General features: G+C 38.0%; 1 protein-coding gene across 1 annotated transcript in view; it reads right to left on the reverse strand.

The window, feature by feature from the left end:
* Nucleotides 1-15893, reverse strand: part of LOC126177043 (carboxylesterase 4A-like) — a 388219-nt gene that overhangs the window by 67009 nt on the left and 305317 nt on the right. Inside the window, exon 10 of the mRNA XM_049924282.1 lies at nt 11600-11735. Coding sequence (XP_049780239.1) covers nt 11600-11735 — 136 coding nt within the window. The remainder of the gene's footprint in view (nt 1-11599; nt 11736-15893) is intronic.

Raw genomic sequence — 15893 nt, forward strand, 5'->3', positions numbered from 1 at the left:
AAATATCTCACCTTTTAAAATCTTATGCAGAAAAGGCAAAAAAATCTGAGTGGTCACAAGCCTGTTAACAGGCATTTTGCAAATAAATAAATAAATAAAAAATCAACACTTTTTGTTGTTGTATACCATCCTGGTCTGTCTCTGGTCCTAGTAATGAAAACATCTTTACATGAAATCAGCTGAGGCCTGTGGGAATCCTGGGCATCTGGGACTGAAGAGAATGATGTAAAAATACCTTGGCAAAGAATTCCACTTTATTACCATTACTGCATACTGAACACATACAAAATGCTTTACTGTGATACGCCCTACTCAAGAAACAAGCAGGTAAAAATATCTTGGTGAAGAATTTCACATTTTATTGCCATTATTATACAGGGTGAGTCACTAATAATTGCCACCAAGAATAACTCTGAAAGTATGATAGGAACTGAAAAGTTTGTGGGACAATGGGGGCCATAATATGACGTTGGTTTTTTGTTGCTAGGTGGGGTCGTGTTAGAGATATGAAGGTTAACCTTGTTTTTTTTTTTTTTTCTTTTTTCTATGGAATGCTATAGTTTGGTACTTATTTTCTGATAGCAACTATTGAAACAAATCCAATGATGTGCCGGGCACCCATTGTGCTGATACCACATTCTGTTCCTTGTTCCTAAAGGTATTTCTTCCAATAACAGACCTAAAATTTCTTGCAGCGATGTGGTGTACATCCTACCATTAAAGTTTTCCTTGAATTAAATAGGGGCCTACAATTCTGTCCTCCAGAATCCCACACCATACATTCACTAACTACAGTTTTTTGTGTGCAACTTGCCACAGCCAACATGAATTTTCAGTTGCCCAGTAATGCATGTTATGCAAATTAACATTTCCATGGTCTGTGAAGGTAGCCTCATCAGTAAATAAATCAAATTAATAAATGTGTTATCTCTCTGAATCTTAAGTTGAGCTCATCAGCAGAATTCAATGTGATGCATACAATCATACCAGTTAATTCTTGGTGGAGACTGATATGGTAAGGATGATATTTATGATGATGCAGAACACGAACAACACTACTCTGGCTCATGACAGATTCCCTTGCGATTTGAAGCGAACTAACACAAGGATCTTGAACCACAGTGGCAAGAGTACCAATTTCCATTTCATCATTAGTATCTTTCCTTTCCCGAATATGTTTCCGATGCGTGAAAGATCTAGTTGTTCTCAATTTATCATGTACACATTTAAATGCACGACGTGTAGGGTGAGCACATTGAGAATATCTTTCAGCATATAAGTCTATATCTCTCATTGAATTTCGTTGGTATTCTCCATAAATGAGAAGCATCTTTGAAGGAATACATCATTCACATTTGCTTGATTCAATGATACAAGTCTTACCGTTCCTATTAGAGTTGTATTGCAAAACCAATGAATGGTGTTTACATGTCAATGGCACGTTAGATGGATATGCCATGTTCAGTGAATATTTATTATTTGCACGATATACGAGAGAGAACTGTCAGAGCATGTGCTTCAATAAGTGCTGAAGTGATAAGGAATACCACTGAACCTATGATAAAAAGATTGCAGCACTGCGTTGATACCAGTGGTTATCACTTTGAACACCTTCTGCAAATGGACTTTCATGTCACCTTTGTGACCTTCAAAGACCTTACTGTTACACATAATTGTGTTTGTTTCGATAGCCGCTATCAGAAAATAAGTGCCAAATTATAGCATCCCATTTAAAAAAACAAAGTTGACCTCCATATCTCTGACACGACCCCACCTAGCAACAAAATACCAACGTCATATTATGGCCCCCGTTGTCCCATGCAACTTTTGTCCCACTAACTTTTCAACTACTATCATACTTTCAGAGTTATTCTAGGTGGCCATAGTTAGTGACTCACCCTGTATACTGAACAGATACAATATTTTTTAGTATGGTATACACTACTCGAGAGGCAAGTGGGAAATGCTAAATGAAGGTCACAAGTTTTGGGGAGGGGAAGGGGTGGATGGGCCTGCCTTAGCAGAGCAGGGAGGGCTGTCATCAGCAATGTTTGCAACTATGGATGTGTCTCCAGTCTGGATGTTGAATTTATCATATCGACATGAAGACCCACTCTGGAAGGGTTGTGGTTGGGAAAGGTTGAGATAAGAGGGGTGGAAAGGTTGTTATCCACTGCTGTTAGCAATCAAGCAGATTTCAGTCAGTGGACAGATACTGTTGTGGCTATCACTAGCATTGAGAGTGTTTATTCTCTCCATTAGTCACATTGCAAGGGCCACAGTACAGTCGCTGGTGCACAGAGCAGATTGTGTTGTTAGATAACATTTTATGGCAGCTATCTTAGCTGCTTGATGATGAAGCTTGCTCATAATACATGAGCATGAGGCTGGGGTGTGAGAGTGTTGTTAATGTGGAGTTGGATATTCAGTACTAATGAAGGTAATTCTGCAGACATTAATGGTGGGGAGGTTAAGAAAAAGTCTGCTGCAGGGAGGGGGAGATTGGATGAAGCACTTGCTGAACAGCACCTCTGCAAGCAGTGACTTCAGGCTGTCTTTGTATGTTGCCCAGGTGCCTGCCAGAATACAGGGTAGAATGTCTGTCCACAAGCTGTTGTGGCTCATTATGGCAGCCCTCAGTGTCTGATGCCATCTTTCCACTACCTTGTTGCTCTGTGGGTGGTAGGCCATTGTGTGAAATTGTTGCGCACTACCTAGTTTTTACAGCTCAGCAAGGAGGAGGGATTCAAATTGCCAGTCCTGGTCAATTATGATAGATAGAGGGCAACTGAGGTGGAAAATTCAGGTGGTAATGAAAGCTTGTGATGTTGATTTGGCTGTGATGTCGATTTGGCTGTTATTCCATGTAAAGGGATTCATTCTACCCAAGTTGCGTGGTCAATGGCTGATAAAATGAGCTGTAATCTTTGGACTCAGGTAAGGAGCCAATTGAGTTCAGTCCTATGTGCTGGAAACATTTTTTTGGTACAGTGAGGGTGCCTTCTGGGGGGGGGGGGGGGGGGGGGGAATGCATGCCATCTGGTGTCTTGCTATGCTGTCACAGAACACAGGACCTCAACTATATCCTGCAGTATGCGTTAAACCCCAGCCAAACAAAACATTCTGTAATGAGTCTCATGTTGGGGTGAACTGAGGGGTGTGACAGGTTATGATGGCTGTCAAAAATTGATTTTCTGAATGGCATGGGGATTAGTAGGCATGGTCTACCTTGTATGTGTCACACCAGAGTTTTACGTGAGTGTTGGGTAACCTTATTTTTTCAAGCCCTAGGCCTGTGTTGGGGTCATCTAGGAGATCACATAAATGATCTTCATGTCCTTGTGGGTTCACTAGGTCCTCGTGGTTGATTAATGTATTGATGGGATGAATATGGGACATGTAGTCCACTACCATGTTTCCCCCCTTTCATGTATTGGATGTCTGTTGAGAATTCTGTTATGAGGTCAAGGTGCTGAAAGCAGTGGGGTGATACATCTGGACTAGGATTATGAATGGTGTGTACTAAGGGGTGTAGTTGGTGAAAAGTGTGAGGGGTGGCCATCAGTGTACTCTTTGGAATACCCTACTGTCTTTTAGAGCACAAGTAGTTCACAATTGTATGTGGACACAATTTTTGAGAGCCCTTTAATTTGCATGAGAGAAATCATAAGGGTTGATGTATGTCATTAAAATTTGCTGTAGGACAGAACAGATGGTAGTGTCACTAGCGTTGACAGCCACTGACAGGTAGGCCATCGGTGAAGGACGGGCCAGAATCTCAGCCCTCTGTAGCACCTGTTTGATTGTCTTGAAAGCTTATGATATTTCTTCTGACCATGGAACAGTTCACTTGTCTTTGGTGTAGTTCCCAGAAAGGGCATTGGTGAGGGATGCCTGTATTTTGGCTGCCTGCAGGATGTGGCACCAGTAGAAATTAATCATTCCTAGGAATCTGCTTAGCTACTTGTATGTATTTGCATAAGGCTGAGTCAGTGAGTGTCTTCCATGTTTGAGCCATGTTTTTTTAATCTGAATGGCATGAACATATATTCAAATAACCTGAAGTGAGTGACAATGGCAGTTTTGCATTGGTATTTATAAATGATCATTCGGAAAGTAAAGAACTTTTTCTCTACAAAAATTTTTATTTGATATAATTAAATGAAACTGTATGTTAATACAATTTGATATCCAAGTTACTTTTCTGCATAGACACCAATCAGATTTAGGCACTTGTTATACCATTTCACTACCTTTTGTATGCCTTCTGCATACTCAGTTGCTGTTACAAATTTCTCAATTTGGGGAATTAATGATAATCACTTGTGTGGTGGATATTGAAACATTTTCCACTGAAACCACTAAAGAAAGCCCTAATCACCCCTGGTGCATTATTATGAAGGAGGACATGCATTGTCATGAAGGACAATGACTACCCTGGTTAGCATTCTGCACTGCTTCTTCTTAACAATGTGGTGAAGTAGTTAGTGTCTGGCAGTGGCCACTACGTTTATGCTCTGGCCTCTAGGCATGTATTTGATGAGCAGGACACACTTATGATCCCAAAATACGATAGCCATAATCTTTCTGGTGCTCAAAATTTGTTTTGCTTTTTTCTGTTTCACTGTGGATTTTGAAAGATGCCATTCCATTGATTGGCACTTTGTTTCTGGTGTGAAACATGGTATCCAAGTCTTTTCATAGTGACTGAAAAATGTCAACGCAGCTACCATTCATTTGGCTTTGTGTTTGTCTGACAAAATTTGAGGAATCCACATGGCACATACTTTGTTATAGCTCAGGTCTGCATTGACAATCTTGTGAAACTCAGTTCTTAAAATTTATGGAAAGAATGAGCAATCCACTAATTGTTAAATGCCTATAAACTTGGATTTTTGTTTTAATCCTTGCTTTGAGTCCATTAATTGCCACTGAGAACCATCCTGAATGATCTTCATCATGAACATTCTTCCAGTCACCAGTAAACATGATACACCACTTTCAAACTGATGCTTTGTTCATCACATAACCACAAATCTCAGTTATCTGTCTACAAATGTTGTAGGGTCAGACTTTTTGTGCATTTAAAAAGTGGATAACACTGTGTACCTCACCCTTGGCAGGACTGTCACTTTTGTCACACATTTTGAAGTCATACAGACACATTTTGAAGTCATACAGCTAAACAATAAGAAATCTTATTGGGTTGTAGCTGCAACCCAATTAAAGTGGGCTAGTACCAAGATCAATGGCTGGGTATTGGCAGATGTGTAGGAAAATGGTCATGTGTCAAAACAAAACATTCACTAAGTGAGATGGCACAGTGGTAAGCACACTGGACATACATTTAGGAGGATGATGGTTCAAACCTGCATGTGGCCATCCTGATTTAGGTTTTCTGTAATTTCTCTAAATTGCTTCAGCTAAATGCTGGGATGGTTCCTGTGAAAGGGCATGGCTGACATCCTTCCCCATCTTTCCCTGATCTGATGAGACTGATGACATTCCCTGAACCAACCAACCAACCTACAAAACATTCTTTACTTCCTGAGTGACCCTTGTAATTTTCATGTAATCTTTGTCTCCTTGTATAGCATCCAGAGTGGACTCATATACTATGGTACAAAGGTATTCTACAGGTTTCATGAAACTTTATATAGCTACACCACCAGTTGCTGTCAAAAACCTTATTAAGATGCTGCTAGACTGAAACTAGTAGCAACTTAACCCATTGGGCTCTGCTGCTCGTAAAAGTTGTTCTCTGATTTCACGAATAAGAGCCATGTAGTGTAGCATTAAACAATTTGTAACAGTTCTTCACTTTAGTTAATAGATGGTATGAAGAGTTATATGTCAATGGAAAGAGGAAAATCAATCTTTAATGATGTTCTTACATCATTTGACTCCATTGTCAATCATAAGATTGAAATAAAGTTGAGGGAGTTCCCATCTATTTTGACTGTGCAGCACTCAGAATCAAAATGCCATCTTGTAAGGAAAAGTTTTTGTGGCACTGGCTTAATGGACAAAGAAATTAGTGATATTCTAAGTGCAAGTGAAAGTGAATATTCAGAATATTATAGTTCTAGTTCTAATTCTACTTCTGAAGATGAATTTAGTAACAATATTGATACTGAAAATGCAAAAGCAGCAGAATCTGACAGTGCAGATGATGACATGGATGATGTAATGGTTAATCCAAGTATGCAGCAGCCAAAGAAAAATAAACAGGAGAAATGGAAGTGGGGAACACATTTAGACAACCTGTCAAAATTTCAATGTTCTGAAAATATAGATATTTTTCCAAGAGTATTTTCATAGCTATCAGTTTATTTACAGCAGGCACCTTTAAGCACTTCTGCAACTGCACAGTGTCATCAGACATGTAACAATACACCAGTTTCACTCTGCATTCAATGGCATTGCATAGAGACTAATGTTCCCTTTAAAACACAGATGCTTAAAGAATTATGTGTGCTCACTTCTGAAAGGGTTTTAAACAGTTTTCTAGAATCAGGTAGGACATTCTTGGCCCTGTGGGCTTGCTAAAGGGAGGAGGAATTCAGTAAGCACACCAGACATCAGTATGGAAAATACATCACTGACCTATGTAATGGCTACAGTGTCTGAAGGTAAGCTTCATGCCACCTGGTGTAAGGCTTTTAGCAGCATACTAGGGATGCTGGGCACCTGAGCTGATGAAAGGCCAGCTAAAGCCTGCCATAATCCATTCAAGTATTACCTAAGGCAGTGGAACACTGATCTGAGACAGACTTTTACAATAAACTGTATGATTATTTGGACTACTGGTCTGCTATTTGGACTTCACCTGTATCTGCTACTGCTTCACTCATGCTCGGACTACTTGGACTCAGACTGTATAATGGTTAGACCATGTATCAGATACTAAAATATTGAATCAGGTCATGTGTTGGGTAGTAAAACATTTTTGCTGTGGATAGGGTTCTGCACTGAAAGTTTTCATACTCAACTGCCAGCATGCGAAACCCATAATTTGAATAATAAACACTGGACTAGTGTCTTTGATGTTGGTACTTGGACAGTTTTATGATTTTCAGTTTATACTGTCACAATTAATAAAGGCCGGCCGGGGTGGCCGAGCGGTTATAGGTGCTACAGTCTGGAACTGCGTGAACGCTACAGTCACAGGTTCAAATCCTGCCTTGGGCATGGATGTGTGTGATGTCCTTAGGTTAGTTAGGTTTAAGTAGTTCTAAGTTCTAGGGGGCTGATGACCTTAGAAGTTAAGTCCCATAGTGCTCAGAGCCATTTGACCATTTGAATTAATAAAGAAAAAAAAAATGTTTCTAATGAACTATAGTTACAACTATGTTTCAACATGCAAATATGTAACAAGATGGACTGAGAAGCAATAAATGTAGATAATACTCGATTTGCTTTGATAATGACCTCACCTTGTGTAAGAAACTGAAAATCCATATGTACCATTACAGAAACAAACTGGTACATACTCCTTAGATTCAAAAACTACATATTAATAAAAAATCATTATGTTTGAGAATTTGTTGCTCATTAGAAAGTTTATAGGATGGAGTGTTCACAATACACTTTAAATTATGCCAAACCTACACCAAGTATTAATATTCAAATTGTATCTGAAATGAAAATTACAAAACATACTTAATTTTCACAAATGTTTATACTAGAACCCTATTTATATTTTTAAAACACAAAAATGACTTATAAAGCTTCTAAAATCCATTTCAGAGAAAAGTAAATGTTAAAACATGATCTTGGCTTTAAAGTTTCAAAACAGTTGCCTAGTTCAAGTTCCTTAAACCTTTAAAAGCAGGAGTGCTAAATTATATTTTTATAGTAAATGATCATTACAGGCAAGCACGAATATTATATGACAAACATCAACATCTGTTTCATATTTAATATGAGTGTGGACATTCATTAATGACCTATGTCATGAGATTAAAACGTAAATATTGTACTATATCTGCACTAAGAGCATCATGTTTGCCTCTAACAACTCAGGGAGATAAAAGCTATTTGGATGCATTGGACTATGGAAATGATTTTTTAAATATTGCTTATATCATACTGTTATGTGATACTGATGTGTATGGTGAAATGTTCATCACCTTGACTTACATGGAATCAAAAACTTGAGTAAACTATGAAGGTTGGTGGCTTCAGCCTTTTACTTCAGGCAACTGACTATTCTTACAGCTCAGAACTGATAGCTACACAATTCTAATACCTTCAAGACCTTTAATGACAAGCTAAGTAATGTGTGACTACTTATTTTTCTGTGATAGGATTTCTTCTCATGGTTTGTGTGACTTAATCCTTAATTCCTTATTCCCTATCCCTGGTGAACTAATCCATTTATCTGTTAACCTTCTTTCTTTCTTTCACTTTTCTTCTTCTTCTTCTTCTTCTTCTTCTTCTTCTTCTTCTCTCTCTCTCTCTCTGTTTTGGCTGGTTTGAAGTAGCCTGCCACAAATTCCTCTGCTATGCCGTCCTTATCCTATCAGACAACCTACATACTCAAACACAGGGTGCGTCAAAAAAATGTATACACACTTGTCATAGACAATTTATATCCCATTCTACAAGGTTAAATATCAGTGAGAAAGTAATTTTATGTTTCTTCAACAGATGGCAGCAGTGGCAAGCAAGTAACTGCAACGTGGCGGACATGCGTTTGAGCTTTGAAGAGCGGAAGCAGATAATTAAGTGGTAGTGGAAGTTTGAGAATGTAGCTGCAGTTCGAAGACAGTGGAGAAGTGAGTATGGTAAAGAACCACCTTCAAGGTCAACACGTCTACAAGACAAATTTGAAATTCATGTAACAGTGTGTGATGTGCATAAAGGTTGATCAGGGCGACCTCGTACAGCTACAAGTGATGATTCCACAACTGCAGTCTTGGAACTGTTTCACCGTTCACCTCAAAAATCTTCAAGGCAAGTGGTAGGTGAGAGGAATGTAAGTGCTAGTAGTGTGGTATGCATTCTGAAGAAGGACAAGTTTCATGTGTACATTCCAAGGCTGGTGCAACAGCTAAGTGACAACGATCCAGATCGAAGGTTAGAATTTTGTGAATGGGTTCAGGAGATGGTGAGATGTGAACCGGGATTTATGGGTAGCATAATTTGGTCGGATGAAGCCAAATTCAAACTCAATGGAACTGTCAATAGGCACAAGTGTGTGTACTGGGCTGAAGATAATCCTCACATCACATTTGAAAAGGCTGTGAATTTGCCTGGTGTAAAGTGTGGTGTGGTGTGATTTGTCTGCAAGGGGACTCATTTGGCCTTTCTGCTTTGAAGGTACTGTTACTGGAGAAACGTACTTAACAATGCTTGCTGACTCCATATTCCCTGCCATTCGTGCATTATACGGTAATGATGAGTTTTATTTCCAACAAGATGATGCCCCACATCACTATCATAGGGACATACAAGCATACCTGGATCACAATGTGCCAGGCCAGTGGATAGGACGCAGGGGACCAATCGAGTTTCCTGCATGCTCTCCAGACCTCACGCCACTGGATTTCTTCTTATGGGGCACAGAAAAGACGAGGTATACAAACGTAAACCATGTAACCTGGACACACTTTGGAATGAGATTCAGGCGGTGTGCGCAGAAATCTCATTGGACACTTTGGTACGATGTATGGAATCAGTGGTGACTCATACTCAGAAATGTATTGATGCTGAAGTCCACCAGTTTGAACATTAATCACATTTGCAAAGTACATTTATTTTTCCAATTGGACTTTAAGCTTTCCATTTCCAGAAATTTAACATTGTAGAATGGGAAATAAATTTTCTATGATGCTTCAAATTGTGTATACATTTTTTTGATGCACCCTGTATTTGCTGGATGTATTCCAAACTCTGTCCTCCTCTATAGTTTTTACCCTCTACAATTCCCTCTAGTATCATGGAAGTTATTATCTAATGTCTTAACAAATGTCTTATCATCGTGCCCCTTCTTCATGTCAGTGTTTTCTGTATATTCCTTTCCTTGTTGATTCTGTGGAGAACCACCTCTTTTTTTATGTTATCAATCCATATAACTTTCAACATTCTGATATAGCACCACATCTCAAATGGTTCAATTCTCTTCTGCTCCAATTTTCCCACAGTCACTGTTTCATTACCACATGATACTGTGCTTCAAATGTACTCACAAATTTCTTCCTCAAATTAAGACCTATGTTTGATACTACTAGCCGTCTCTTGGCTAAGAATGACCTTTTTGCCAGTGCTAGTCTGTTTTTTATGTCCTCTTTTTTCCCTCCGTCATGGGTTATTTTGCTGCCTAGGTAGCAGAATTTCTTAATTTCATCTACCTCATGATCCCCAGTTCTAATGTTAAGTTTCTTGGTATTCTCATTCCTGCTAATTCTCAATACTGTTGTCTTTCTTTGATTTATTCTCCCATCATTGTTTCTTTGATGTATAGGTTCCTGTCTTACACCCTTTTTAATCTGAGAACCTTGTTCTTAGTCTCCCACTGATATTTCCCCCACAGATTCTTATACATATTGTATATTACCCATCTTCCCTACAGCATAGCCTCATTTTTCTCAGAATTTCGAATGTCTTGCACCATCATACATTGTTTAGTGCTTTTTCCAGGCCAACAAAGCATATGAATGTGTCTTGGTTTTTCTTCAGTCTTCTTTCTGTTATCAGCCAAAATGTCAGAACTGTCACTCTGGTTGGATAGTAAGTTAAAATGTCCCATTTCTGAGAAAAATTTATATTAATCCTCTAATTAAACAGATAAAACTTCTGAGTGTACTACATCTCATAAGGGTAAGAAGGTAAAGGTCCCATTCTGGCCCAACACTACATCTTATTATATCTTATACAAGGAATATTTCCATGAAAAATGTCTCTATAGGGAATATTTATGTCATGCCAATCGACTAAATGTAAGTTCATATTTGAGCAGTAAGAATCAGAAAAATGCAGCTCGTATTTCTTTTTTTGGTATTTCAGGTTAGTGCTGTATATAAATTAGATCACAACAGAAACAGAAAAATGTATTTTTGTTTGGAGCTATAGCAGAGCAAGTGGATACGTTTTAAATTGCTAAGTTTATGGTGTAATGTTTAACTTTTTATTTATATGCTAATCAGCTGTCCAATGCTTCCTCCAAATAGTATGTGTTGTTTCTTCCTGTACTATTCTATGTATTTGACATTAAATGAATGTATTTGAACAATAAATGAAAAATATCAATACAAAAATGAAATAAAGTGTACATTAATAAATGACTCCAGAAACATAGGTGCACATTAATATATGACTCCAGAAACATAAAGGGTGGTGTAGGGTGACAAAGGATTGCCATATCTTGGACTATGTAGCTTTTGTTCTTTTTGTCCAGTTTATGAAACTGTAGCAATAAAAAGAAGTTTCAAAGTGCCATTTATTAGTTGTTGTGAGACTACTACGCTCTTGATAATATAGTGTGCCACCATAAGTAAAATATGCTGTTTTTTATCACCTGAAAATCCCCATAAATAGTTTTGTTATTCTACATCAGAAATTTGCTGGCTTTGACAGTCTAACACCTATTACCTACCAGTAATGTTGAGAGAGCTTCCATACAGATCTGGTCCAGGCTGATCATAGTAGTATGAGTACACTGGCTGAGGGTTGTTTACCAGAAGCTCCAGCTGGTGTGCATGAGGTGCTACAAACTGGCTGTCAGAGACAACCTGGAAATGAAAATATTATCATGAATTACTAGAACAATAACTGCTGCTCTTATTTGCATTCCCACGATAGAATCAATATAAAAATAGACATTTTTGTTAACATGAAGTGCACAATAGTTGTTTTGGTTCATCATTTTGACACTGATAACATGGAATGTGCTAATGACATAAATATTTCTGGCCAAGAGAAGTCCACTAATATCAAACATAGGCCCTGAGAATGTGCATTTTGAACACAGTATTGTATGGTAGCGTATAATGAGTCACTCTCCTGTAACATTACCTTTTTTTTTTTTTTTTTTTAAATAGAGATAACTGATCCCATGTATAGTATCGATTCTTGCATAGGTTAAAATTATCTCAGCTGTTGAACTAAAAGAATTCATATGACTTTCAATAAGATGTATTATATTTTAAGCTAAAATGTATAAAAAAGAAATTAATGTGTTACAATCGATATGCACTAACAGTTCTTATAAAAATATTTGAAATTACGAAATTTCTGGAATACTTAAAATTCATATTATTAATTGTGCAATCAAATGCTAATTATTAAATTTGTTTCTGGATTTATTTATGAAGTAATGATATAATTTGGTAAAAATTCTTCTCCTGTCAAGAAAATATGTAAACTCTTTTGCTTTGTAAACACTTTGGAATATTGTTAGTACCACAGAATGTAAGCAGTGGTTGGCGTGCCTCAGATGGAAATGCGCATATTTTGCTAATCTTGTCTCTAATAATGTAATTTGTGGTTTGACAAAAATGGAGATTCTGAGTCAGTGTGGTATAGGAGGATTGGATAAAATAAAAAGATACTTATAGCAACAGGCAAATCTTCATCAGTTATTTAGTGAAACAAGAACCCACAATGTTAAATCAAAATTGTCAGCAGCAAGAATGTACTCCTAGACATAAGACTTTGAGCCATCAACAACAACAATGAGATAATGAAGAGAAGTAAAAAGTTATTATTTTGTATATCTTACACCTCTAGAAACATTTGAAAATAATTAATATACTAAGACAATGATTTTAATAGTGATGTGTGGAAGGATAAAATTACAAGTCAAACCTGGATTGTGTAAGAACTGGAACGGAAGAGAACTGAAGCATTTGAGATGTGAAATGTTGAAAATTAGCTTGACTGTTATGTCAAGGAATGTGGAGGTTGTCTGCAGGCTTCGTGAGGAAAAACTGACAAGAAGAGGGGACTGGATGACAAGACATGGGTTAAGACATCAGGGAATAACTTCCATGGTACTAGTGGGAGCTGCAGGGGGTGAATACTGTAGAAGAGAGATACTAGAATAAATCCAGTAAATAACTGAGGACATAGGTTTCAACTGCTACTCTGAGATTGAAAGGTTGGCACTGGAGAGGAATTTGTGGTGGGTCAGTCAGAAAACTGAAAACAAAAAAAAAAGTGTGGCAGGATATCAGAGAGACATTTGGAACTACCAGTACAAGACTATATGGCATGTTTGCCACATCCTGTGTGAACTGATGTGCAATGGTGCAGCTGCTCATTGTTTGTACACAGTAATTCAGTTGCACAGAAGTGGTATGGCATTGTTGACATATGTGGCATATATAAAGCATGCACACTTTGTTGAGATTGAAAACTCTGATCAGATTCAGTTTGAGGTGGGCAGGGAACTGAACGGCACATATAGCACTATTTAATGACTGGAAAGAACATTTCAAGTATAAAGAAACATTCAGCACCAGTATGTACTGAATTGATCATATAATAAAATCCAGTGCCAGAATATTTATCTTGTTTTAAGTGCCCAAAGCCACCCAACAATAAGGCACCAACAATGGCTGTGACATTGTGGCAGTTTCTAGCTCACATGTATCCCATTAGACTGCATTTTTAGATTGGAAAGCCTGTTTTGTATTTTTGTTGCCCCATCAGAAGAATTCTACTCATATGAAATTTATTCCAGAAGTAGTATTACATCTGTGAATGAGCTGCAGTTGAGTCATCCACGTGAGAAAGCCCTCTTGCAAGCAGATGAATAGTGTCCTGTGTTCCACATGGATCGAACTTATCTCAAATTCTTGTCATTTCAGAGACTAAAAGTTTCCATGCTATTCTATTCTCTGAAAGTTAGAAGTGAAGCTTTGACGTTGAGAAGTAAAAAGTTATAAACATTCTTAATAAAATGTGTTTGAGGAAATAGCTGCAGAGAGTATGTAATTCCTGTATGTAAGAAGTAAGTTTTTTGTTCTTAAGATGTAATGTTATGACATGTACAATACCCTTACCTTTGTTTAACTTTTACACTGGCTTCTGTTTGATTCACAGTGAATGTCAGAGAAAAGAATAGAATTTCAAAACATTCTGCAATGCATGTCAATTCGTGGCATTCACACAGACTATCAGTTGAATGGAATGAAGCATCAAATTTTCTTGGGAAGATAGCATTTTCATTGATTTTCTGCTTTTTTTGTCTATTAATTTTGTTGTTTGCTTAGTTGTCATGACACATTATGAAGACTGCAGAAGAACTTAATGTTTTTGCTGTAAGAGTTCTTACAGAAAAGATATTGAATACATGGAATAAAGAAAGTGATTAGGACTTTGCAATACAAAGAAAAAGACTGTACAAAAATCAGAACGTAAATTGGTTAAAAATTTTCATTAAAAATTCCCTTTTTAAAAATTAAATCAGGTGTGTCAAAAAAGAAAAAATACAGTTTTTAACCTTATTTGGAACTTAAAAAGAAAACAAGACACACAGGATAATCCTGATTGTTGTGTTTGGTTGCATACTGTTGGCCAGTAATGGTCCAGTGCAAGGAAAGATAGAAAATGAGGAAGTCTACTTATTGTGTGTGGTTATTACAATAGTCTGAACCCATGATTAAATTTTTGAGTGATTTGGGAGTATAAATGCTGTAAAATTTAGTGGCCAGAGCTGCCGTCTAGGGTAGTAATAATAGCTCTAAAACAGTTGGGCATTGAGTCAAACTGAACTTGGCTGCCAATGAGGGGAACATCATTCCATGCTGCTTCAACTCCATGGCGCAGGTTGTCGATTGCAGTGGCTGGTGGATGGTGATGTGCTAGAATCTTTTCAATCTATGACTAGAATTTGCAGTCCATGAGAGATCCAGCAAATGTGCTGGCCAGAGCAACAATCAAACAGCCTCTCTGTCGAAGTGGGTCAGGACAATATGGGCAATGTGCAGTCTTGAGTTACCTTTTTTAAAGATAAAGACATGAAGATCTTGAGGGTAGGGCACAGCTGCCATCCATAACATGTCATAAATATTGCAGTATCCATCCAGATGATTGGTTATTTGAACCAAAAATTGTATACCCAATGACACCCCATACCATTATACCATATGCTGGGACTGTATGACTGTGGTGAATGCAGTCTGGGAATATTCACTCTCCTTGGAACTTCCACATATGGATACTTCCATTGTGATGTTGTACACGCAACTGGGACTTATCTGAAAAGATGATGTGGTACATCTCCTGTGTCTAATGCTGTCACTGACTTTACCACCAGTAATGCACCTCTCTGTGCTGTCATGTCAAGAGAAGTCACAAGAGTGCCCCAGTGATATGGCACATTATAATCAATAAAAAGTCCATCAATGGCTGCAAATGGTCTCTAAATAGCTGGACGTAACCATTTCCAGTCAATGATCGGTTCAGTTTGACCAGAAGACCCAGTCTATTCCATGTCAACACAGCCCACACCATTATGGAGTCACCACCAGATTGCACAGTGTCTTGTTGACAACTTGGGTCCATGGCTTTGTAACTTCTGTGCCACACTCAAACCCTACCACCAGCTCTTACCAATTGAAATCGGGACTCATCTGACAAGAGTTCAACTAAAATGGTCATAAGCCTAGGAGAGGCACTGCAGGCAATGTCGAGTTGTTAGCAAAGGCACTTGCATTGGTTGTATGCAGCCGTAATCCATTAACACGTAATTTCACCACACTGTCATAACGGATATGTTTGTCATACATCCCACATTTATTTATGTGGTTATTTCATGCAGTGTTGCTTGTCTGTTGGCACTGACAACTCTACACAAACACTGCTGCTTTCAGCCATTAAGTAAATGCCATTGGCCACTGCATTGTCCATGGAGAGAGGTAATGCCTGAAATTTGGTATTCTTGG

This window comes from Schistocerca cancellata, chromosome 1 (assembly GCF_023864275.1).
Source record: "Schistocerca cancellata isolate TAMUIC-IGC-003103 chromosome 1, iqSchCanc2.1, whole genome shotgun sequence".
NCBI lineage: Eukaryota > Metazoa > Arthropoda > Insecta > Orthoptera > Acrididae > Schistocerca > Schistocerca cancellata.